Source organism: Hydra viridissima, unplaced genomic scaffold (genome assembly GCF_058129835.1).
Source record: "Hydra viridissima isolate aposymbiotic clone 2 unplaced genomic scaffold, HvirCarnegie_v1 scaffold_2, whole genome shotgun sequence".
NCBI classification, from domain to species: domain Eukaryota; kingdom Metazoa; phylum Cnidaria; class Hydrozoa; order Anthoathecata; family Hydridae; genus Hydra; species Hydra viridissima.
This window is the reverse complement of record NW_028324301.1, coordinates 10046339-10056401: the sequence shown is the minus strand read 5'-3', so window position 1 is coordinate 10056401 and position 10063 is coordinate 10046339. Positions and strand designations below refer to the sequence as shown.

At 30.8% G+C, this 10063-nt stretch overlaps 2 protein-coding genes across 5 annotated transcripts; one reads left to right on the top strand and one right to left on the bottom strand.

The window, feature by feature from the left end:
* The first annotated feature begins 51 nt into the window (after positions 1–51).
* LOC145181632 (uncharacterized) lies at positions 52–3019 on the top strand. Its single transcript, XM_080056770.2, has 5 exons — positions 52–1290; positions 1413–1594; positions 1689–1851; positions 1941–2151; positions 2271–3019. The coding sequence occupies exons 1-5, from the start codon at positions 954–956 to the stop codon at positions 2650–2652; spliced, it is 1275 nt and encodes a 424-aa protein (XP_079912896.2). The 5' UTR covers positions 52–953; the 3' UTR covers positions 2653–3019.
* LOC145181604 (protein Red-like) lies at positions 2868–9838 on the bottom strand. Of its 4 annotated transcripts, none has more exons than XM_090080270.1 (22): positions 9698–9838; positions 9287–9350; positions 9116–9196; positions 8859–8988; positions 8597–8703; positions 8259–8370; positions 7693–7769; positions 7571–7614; positions 7406–7479; positions 7219–7308; positions 6995–7118; positions 5084–5111; positions 4888–4999; positions 4775–4796; positions 4454–4506; positions 4283–4341; positions 4158–4208; positions 3978–4044; positions 3734–3822; positions 3538–3649; positions 3178–3212; positions 2868–3056 (listed from the first exon to the last, which is right to left on the bottom strand). In XM_090080270.1, exons 1-22 carry the CDS (start codon positions 9714–9716, stop codon positions 3026–3028), a joined length of 1581 nt encoding a protein of 526 aa, XP_089936396.1. In that variant the 5' UTR covers positions 9717–9838; the 3' UTR covers positions 2868–3025. The 4 variants fall into 4 exon arrangements, with proteins under 4 accessions (XP_089936396.1, XP_089936398.1, XP_089936397.1 ...); XM_090080272.1 differs by having other exon boundaries at positions 5084–5108; XM_090080271.1 differs by lacking the exon at positions 4775–4796 and having other exon boundaries at positions 4869–4999.
* Between the last annotated feature and the right edge of the window lie 225 nt (positions 9839–10063).

Genomic DNA, 10063 nt, shown 5'->3' with positions numbered 1-10063 from the left:
CATTTTTAATAAGTTGTCAACACCAAGGACGTCATTTGGCTTTCATCAGACGTCATTTATCACAATTATAATGGAATTTCGCCGATTTGTGCCGAAAGAGGACAATGCCGAATCTGTTGCTAACAAGATTAATACCGAATATGTAAAAAAGATCAACAACTAATACCACTGCCGAAATGTATTTAGTTAAACTTCAGTCGCAGCAAAATAGCTATTGTAGAAATCTAACCATATCGGAAACCTCTTATTCGTTTAATCGCGGCACTAATCCTGTTCGGCATAACTTAATTAATTTTCTGGAAATGATATTGAATCTGTTGAGCGAGTGTTGACTCTAAAGTAATACCAGTTGTGTGTACAGTGTTTATACTTTATAATACGGTACTTGTTTTCTCTGAAAAAGTAAACATCCTTTGCATTTCTTAGATACTTAGAATGCAGTAATATAATACAAAAAAGAAATCGGCTTTGACTTTGGTTGTTGCATTAGTTAATGTAAAGTAAATGATTAAAATAAACAAATATCTGCGTTGTTCTAACAAAAAGTTTTTCCATCGTTTAAATTGCATATTTTACACATCTGGATGTGAAATATGCAATATAAACAACGTGGTGTACGACTTGGTATTTGAAGACTTTAGTTTTATAGGCTCAGTATTAAAACCAGTATTCAACCATAAAATTTTAGTGTAAAAAGCTTGCAAGCGTTTCGCTTGTGAGTTTTTTAAACTTAGAATTATATGGTTGAATTGTAGAAAAAACATTTATTCCCACTATGATAGAGTAGACGCTGAAACTTACTTCAGAACAAGCCAATGGTATTTAACCTAGTGGCTCATTATACGCACCATTAGTTTATAGGCACTGTCGATTCGCGAAACATGTGAGAAATAGTACGTAATAATTTGCGACGAACTTCAATTTATGCAAGATTCCTACAAGCGTTTGTAACAATGTTGAAAATTGTTTGTATATGCGTTTTTGTGACTTGCGGGAGCGCCTTCCGCTTACCTTTTACAAATATTAATATCCTGGACAGTTTACCTGGAATAATGCCTTACAATTTCTGGAATAAAATTTCCCCTTGGTATAGTATGCGTTGGCCAAGTAACGATTACCATAGTGACAGTTATTCTTTCGGAGAGCCAAGTTATGACCAATCCAATTTTGGTACATCGGAAGATGCTTTTCAAATGCCAGATTACAGTTTCAGTTGGAATATGCCAAACTTCCCAACTTTTGACGCAAAAGACAAAACAACAAAGACAAAAAACAAAACATATGAAAAGGGTAATTATTACTAAAACTCGAGATAAAGGAGACGCTTTTATTATACTCGATTCTAAAAAATTATACTATGAATTACGTCAGTTTTTCGAATTATTTTTTATAATTATTATTATTTTGTTTAGATGGGTATAAAATCACAGAAATTAAGAAATTTGGACCAGGTTGGTCATCTTATATTTCTGAGGCGGTGAAAGAAATTAAATCGAACAAAACTGTAAATGGAACTAGTAAAGTTAAAGATTTTAACTTTGGAGGAGACATCATCGGTCTGCTTGAGGGTCATTCTAAGAAATTTTTTGAGCAGGTTTAACTTAGTTTTTATTTAAAAAATTCTCATCCAATTAAGCTGATTTTGCAAGTTTTCTGTTAGAGTTTTGTTGTTATTGTTGTTGCTATAGAAAAAATGCAAGAAATGCCCACCACAAAAATTTTGTGACCAATTGTCAGGTAAATGTCGAAGACAATTGAAAGCTGGTAGCGAATGCGCATTGCCCGATCAATGCAGATCACCTCTTTTATGTGTATGGGGAAGATGCAACTTGGCTTCACAGGGAGATGCCGGTAAGTTCATCAACATAAGAGAATTAAATATCTAAGTTGAAACGAATATTTTGGAAGAAAATTTTTTTTCCACCGGTGTTAACGTTTAGGTACATTTTGTAACCGCTCTGAGTTCTGCAGTGGTGATGCAAGATGCGTTCCTTACACTGACGACAAGCGTGTTTGTGTACCAGCTTTAGGAGAAGGTTCTATTTGTGGGGAAAAATATGAGGGTTTTGGATTCTTTCTAACTACTACAAATAAAAAATCCGATTCAGATGAAAACCCATGCAAAAGAGGTTTGAAATGTGCAAATGTTGGGTGAGTTTTTTAAAGTTGATTTGTTTTTATAAGCTTTTATAATTACTATATTATTAAAGGATAGTTGGTCGCCATTCGTTCATTCACAAATATTTATCGATAAGTCATTTTTTCCCTAGGGATCCAGAGAATAAGCGATGCGTTCAACTGAGTTTCAAAGAATCTGCAGAAGAAACTGACAAATCTGCAAAGCAGCTTCAAGCAGAGCGAGAAAATCCGTTGGTTATCAAAAAAGTGAAAGAGAGAAAAAACAATGAAGGATCCGGAGATGATGATGATGCAAAAAGCACAAAAAAAGAAGCGAAAAAATTAAAGTCGTTTCCCGACAGCAGCGATGAAGAACCCAACGAACCGGAGAATACTAATGCAGAAACCTCAATAAAAAATACGAAGAGCGAAACTACGGATCCAATTAAAAAGAAAGGAAGCAAAACGAAAGGATCAAAAAGAAAGAGAAACTCACAAAGGCTCTCACCAAGTAAAATTGTATTAAGGAAATAAGGACATTAGGGCATTATATTCGCCTACATGTATTACAACAAACAATGTTGACATCATAATATTATTCGAGGAAGAATTCTTATTTTCGATGGTTTTATTTGCTTTCGCAAAGGAATTACAATCAGATGTAAACTGTGGATGCGCCAATATGAAGAATATCCACAACCGACAGACAAGTCAATAAAGTTGGTCCTTAAGATCAAGGAATACTAAACTTTATCCTTTGAGATTTGTTACAATAAAAAATTTAATTTATACTCAGAATTCCAAATGCAAGAGTTACTAAATTAAATCGAACGGCTTGCAAAGGATGAAAACGTTTGTATATTAAATTACCATCAATAATGGTCACGTTTTTTCTCTTTTAGTTTCTTCAATAATCTTTATGTTTCTTCCCGATTGGTCTATCAAAAAAAGAGATAACCATTTTATTCGCATAAACCAAAATGTTTGTAACAAGCAAACAAAGCAAATCCGTATCGTAAAAAAAAAAAAAAAAAAAAAAAAAAAAGAGAGAATCCTTACGGTCCGCCGTCTCCGCTCTTTCTTTTAGCGATAAGCTAAGAAAAATTAAAAATAAAAGATTACCATCACGAAAACTGTACAACACTTAAATTATCTAAAACTTTGTACTAACCAAAAAAAAAAAAAGTTTTTCTGAATTTTTAGTCCGTAGTTTTTGAGGAATTGGACAACGTATTTTTCAAGTTATGGTTTGGCCTATTCATTTTAATTACTTTGAACGCAAAAGGTAGAGCGAACATTCAGCACACCCAACGTTTGTGTGAAAAATTTGCCACCAGCGCGATCAAAGCAATTAATATGGTAATTGGTCTTAACGCAAGATGCATATCTCTTATATCTGATTAAATTCAAAATTCTTACACTGCTAATCTGTTGCCACTCTCGGTCCAATTTCTGCTTTTCAGTCTGTTTACCAGGTCGCGTTCTCGTTTTACGTCCTTCGTGCATTTTGATGCCGAACTGAAATGCGGCTCTAAAAGATGCAAAAAAGCTCCAGAAGTAATAAAAATTTTCAGCGCTGCTAATTCAATTTGCCAGCGAGTGAAAAATATTTTACTTGGGCATTGCAACTCTGTTTTCCATATATTTATTATAATCATCGTCATTATCGAAATCCCAGCGTTTTACCGGGCCTTTCTTGTTTCCCTGAAATAATGAAAAAGTAACAAATTTTTGCTTGTATAATTATATTAAATATCCACGCAACTGTTAATATTATGTATGGCGATTAAAAGAATTAATTTTTTTAAAATTAAAACTCAAAGAAAAAGATTTTTTCAAACTTATGAAAATGTAATAACCATATCCATTTTGGAATAATCAGCATCATCATCACTGTCGTCAACAGCGTCAGCCATCTCTGCAGCTCTAAGAAAAAATAACCTTCCATTATGACTTCAACAATAAGTAACTTATGGAATTGAAAAGTTCTAGCTACATATAAGTCACAAGAATTTGTTTTAAAATAAAAATCCACATACCCTGGATAGCACTCAGCGTAACTATCCAATTCTTCTTCCTTACGCTTTGATCTGAGAAAATGTTAAAACGTTAAGAAACTCAGAAAGAAAAACAAAACAGTAAGCAAGAAAAACAACGATCTTACTTTTTCTTGTCACGTTGATTGTCATTTCCAGATGCTTCATTCCACGTAGAGGGAGCAGACTTAATACATATTAAGATTTAACATAATGACAACAATAAGAACAGCGATCATAAGAAAACATAAAAAAAAACTGTAATAAAAATCAAATATAAAAGTCACACAAACAATCACCTTTGAGCCATATTTCATAGCAATATTTTTGACAAAATCCTTCACATTCGTATCTAGAATATGTAAAATGAATCAAGATACAAACAACTTTTAAATGAATAAAGACAGAAACACTTCTCGGTAGATCAAGATGAAAACACTTTTCAGATTAAGATGTAACTACTTTTTAAATGAATCAAAAAGCAAACAGTTTTTAAAAAAATTTATCAAGCAATTAAAATAGTTACAACATTCCTTGCACTGCTTATTCTATAAATTTTTATAATTAACGTTTGTTACATTTTACAATAAAATAAAATATAATAAAAAATAAAACGTCACCTGTTTTATTAAAAGTTGTTTCCTAAAAAAAAGTTGTATGATTTCAATTCTCAAAACTAAAAATCTGCTTAAAAAAAAAAAAAGAACAAACAACTTGAAATAAAAATAATGACCTCATCTTTTTTACCACTAAAGTAATTTGATTGTGAGTTCTTCCCACCAACTTGGCTATCCTCACCCTTATTTACCGTGGAACTATCATAATCACCAATGTCTCCATATATACTAAATATAAAAAATCATGAGAAGCAATGATAACCTTTTAATATTTCAATGTACAAATTAATCTTCATCTTAAGAAAAAATTACCTGTCTTCAGACCGAGGATCTTTGCCTGCTAAAGAAAATCATAGGTTAGAGAATAATGATGTAATAGAGATTTTTATACACACACACTTTTATGCCATCTATATACAGTGAGAGAAATAAGTATCCGAACAAAAGATTTTTTTATGGAAAATAAACTTTGTCAGGTTTTTTTCGAAAAAAAAAACTTTATAGAAATAAAAGAAATGATTATTCTGAAAGAAAATTTTATTACGAATTCAATATGCAAAAAAAAAATATCAATAATAATATTTAATTGATAAAAAATTAAGATACATTTAAACTATGCAATTTTTTAGCATTAAATAAGTATCCAAACAAAATTTTAAAGATTAAGGCTTAAAGATTAACGTTTCTCCGAGTAATTATTTTTTTGACTTTTTAATATCGAGTTGGACCGCCTTTAGCTTTTATGACTTCTCCAAGTTGACATGGCATCGATTCAACTAATTTCTTTGTCGTATCTGAGTCGATATCAGCCCAAGCTTCTTGGAGCATGATTTTTAAATCTTCTTTTCTTTTTAGACATCGTGTGCCACATTTTTTATCCAGAATTGCCCAGAGATGTTCAATTGGATTGAGATCTGGACTTTGCGCAGGCCATTCAAGTAACTCAATTTGCTTTTGGATGAAAAACTCTTTTGCTTTCTTTGACGTATGTTTAGGGTCATTGTCTTGTTGGAAGATAAAATGCTTTCCTAATCGCAGTTTTTTAGTTGAAGCCAGAAGATTTTTATTGAGAATTTTAACATAAACCTCAGAGTCCATAATTCCATCAATAAACTCCAGTTTTCCTGTTCCGTTCCAAGCCATCGATCCCCATACCATAACATTGCCTCCACTAAATTTTACTGTGCCTCGAATACAACTGAGTGTGAATGCTTCCCCTTTTTTTCTCCAAACTTTTTGAGCTCCATCGGACTTCACAAGATTAAATTTTGACTCGTCCGTCCACAAAACTTTCCTCCAGAATGATACCGGCATATTTACATATTTTTTAGCAAATGCAAGTCTTCGTTTTCGATGGATTTTTGAAAGGGATGGTTTCTTGTGTGGAACTCTTGCTTTGAATCCACTTTCTTTCAATCAATTTCGAATAGTACATGAGCTCACTTTTAACCCAAAATCTTTCTCAAGGAGGCTTGACACTTTTGGTGCTGATAAAAAACGGTTTTTTTGCACCATCTTTACAATTTGTCGATCTATTCTTGATGTTGTTTTACGCTTTGCTCCGCATCTGGGCTGATTTTGCACATATCCAAACATATTATACTTTTTAACCAGATCGCTGATGGTTCCTAATGCCATTCCAGTCGCTTTATTTATCGACCTAAACGTTTTACCTTGCTTGAACAAGTCAATAACCAAATTGCGCTGAGCTTGGGACCATTCCTTGGTTTTAACTCCCATACTTGATGATATCAATGGTAAATCAAATGAATTTAAAAAAATATCAGTCAATTATTAAAAATTACTCGTTGTAAAACAACAATATTTCTAAAACCATTGGTTTAAAAACTTTTTTTAATAATCAATTTCAAAACTTCATTTACAAAACAACATGTTCGGATAATTATTTTTCATTGAAGTTTTAACACTCCTTCGGGAATCGTTAAATTTTAGCAACGCAAGTTAATTACCTTTGATTATTTTTTTGCTATATAAAATCGTGATTAAATTTGCTTTTAGAATAATTATAAAAGTATTTATCAAAAACATATGTTTTTCGAAAAAAACCTGACAAAGTTTATTTTCCATAAAAAAATCTTTTGTTCGGATACTTATTTCTCTCACTGTACATACATTTATGCTATTTATAGTTTTTCAAACAAAATCAATCAATTCTAATGCCCATCATCAACAATGCTCAAAGGTCTCTTAACACAAACTTACCTCTAATTAACTCTTTTTCTCTTTTCTTAAACTTTTTACTTGCTCGCATTCCATGACGCAAATAGGATAATATTTGTGTCAATTTATTGATCACGATGTCATTAGTTGTAAGTGTTGTTTGATTCTATTTTTAAAAAATAGGTTTTATTTTTTTTTATCTTTTAAAATTCCAGTCAACACTTCAGAAACAAAATATTGCTGAGATATACAAAAAATGAGAAAACCTCAACAGCTGGACAATCAGCTTTGCTTCGTATGTATGTTGTGGGAATATCAGAGTCATCTAACTCATCATCCAAATTAAACACATATGCCTAATAAAAAAAAAACAAAAAAAAAAACATGTAATTTTATATAAAACTGTGTGCAATCAGCAGGTTTAACTAAAATACAATATTTCAATATACTAACCATTCGTTTTGGTAGAAACAGTTCATTTCTTGGAGGTGGCTTGTTGCTGACGGCTGCTTTGTGAATTTTTCTCCCTAAGTATACAACCACAAAAAGCATTAGTGCACAACCAATGTAGGGAAAACAGTTCAAAGGAAAAAAAATTTTAGAAATGACTATTCTTACCTGTTATACTCTGAAACTCAATTCCTTGAGTGATATCTTCTGGTCTAAAAAATTTTTAGAACAAAGTACAACTAACTGCAGGTAAGTGTTTTTTAAATGTCATAAATCATACTAAACATTACTTTTTATTGGCTGCTTCATTTGTTTCTTCACTATCTTTTGGCTGCAAAGTTTCAATTGATGCAATTTCACTACGAACCTGAACAAAAAATTGCATCATCATCATCATGGGTTTTAAAAAAGTGCTAATTTAATTAAGTACAAAAAACTTGTAAGATAAACTTACAGGGTGGCACAAAAGTTTCTACATACTTGTGTCTTGAAATAAAAATTCAGAAAACTTTTTTGGAAGGAATGAAATTTAATCTGCTTTCACGATCATAATAATGAAGCTCTCATTAATCCATGGCATTTCAGTCTTTAATGTATGGCACTTTGCACAATCTTGCATCAAAGTCACCTTTTTAGGTACAGGGAGTTACTTTTTATTACTCATATTTTCTTTACAAACTGGTAAAATATTTTCTTTACAAACTGGTAAAATACTTTTAATATAATAATCACTGTTACAGAGTCATTTTCATTAATGAAATGAAACTGAGTTTTTTATTGTGAAGAAACTTTTGCACCACCCTTTACTTTAAATCCATTTATTCTGAAAAAACAACTTTTTCTCTTTATACATTACCTTCTGCAAGAGAGCAAAATCTAGCCCTTTTACCAAATGCGTGTGTTCCATATCACCACCCAAAAACTTACTTTCTTGGATAGCTAAACGACGTCTTTCTGCAGCAGACGTGCTTTAAAAAAAAATATTAACTATAAATATGACGAAAACATTTATCATGAATTGCTAATGACTTAACATATTGATAATAATTAAAAAATCATAATACTTGCACATTCAAAAGAAAAAAAATTAATAAAAATGATATTTTTTATGATTGCTTAATGTGCAAAAAAACAATACTGAAGAGGATAATATTTTAAAACTCTTTAATACAACTTAACAAAAAAAAATATTACACTTGGTCAGCAGTAGGAGCAACAGCACGATATTCTGCAGTTTTTGCGAGATCAGGTGCATCATTATGCTGATAGTCTGCATTTTTACCTTCGCGCCTCTCTAGAGCCTATAACAGCAAATCTAGCTTGTTTACATCAAACATGAATTTGAGAAAATGTAAAACAAAGGGGAAGTATACAAACACAAGACTGCTAACTGTAACACAAAAATAGCTGTTTTCTAATGGTCTTCTCAAGAGACAGCAAAATGTTCAAAAATTACCCTGTTCCTGTATTTAGCATTAAGTTCTTTTTCCCTCTCTTCCTCTTGTTTTTTCAACTTGGCATAATAAAGTTTTTTCTTTCTACGCTTGGCATATGCATCATCAGCATCAGCAAACTCTTTTGGAACTCTTTATATAAAAAAGCTTTGATAAGAATACACCATCATTCAGAATAGGAATGCAGTAACTAATAATCATTAAAAATTTTTTATAAATGTAAAATTTTCAGATTATTGTAATACAAGGAAAAATATACCCAGGTCTTAATTTTGGTGGAGCAACAGATGGAGTTACCCGAGGTGTCATTAACAGAGATCGGAAATCAGCATTTGTTAACCTAAAACATATTTTTTACTTATCAAAATTTAAACATGAAACTTACTAAAGCTATACTATTTATTTAAAAACTATGCAAAAAAGATAATACCTAGATTCTTCTTCTGATACCTTGTGGTTAGCTGGCGCAATTGGATTTGAAAATGACTCTGAACCTTAGAATACAAACCAAATGTGGGTTTAGTTTCTACACTAAAAAATACTACATAAAATATTTTGCTTTTATAATTACTTTATATGTATTGGAAAAGTAATTGCATAAAATTGTGAGCAGATCAACCACAAGTGTGCATGTAGAGTATTTATTCTAAGGATGCTAGTTCCAAAAGAAAAGATAAACAAGGTGTCATTTGTAACTACTTAACAATCTTAAATAAACCAATAATATTTAAAACTTTAACAAGCAAAAAAAAAAAATGCCAAAGCCAAAATAAAGTCTATATCAAATATTTAATAGTGATTTAAAAAAATCTAGTCAAAGATGGAATTAAAATAGTATTACCTCCAGTTGGTGGTGCCATTTTTTTTTCTAATACTTTTAAAGTGAAAAGTTTTTTTTATAAGCTGAAAATTTAGAGAATTATAATGAAATTAAAAAATCATAAAAATGATATCAAAAGTAATGCTATCTACAAAACTTAAAACAAAACAAAAATTTTTATTTAAACCATTTTTAGGCTTAAGCAATTTAAAAGACAGAGGGGTGCTAATAAGAATAATACACTACAATTTGGCTTAAAATCAATTAAATATTAATTAGAAATATTTTAAGTAAAATAATGTAAATAATAATAATATAATGCACAGGATTTTAGTAAATTAATAAAAATAATAGCTAAATAAGGAATCAAGTTATTTTTAAAATATA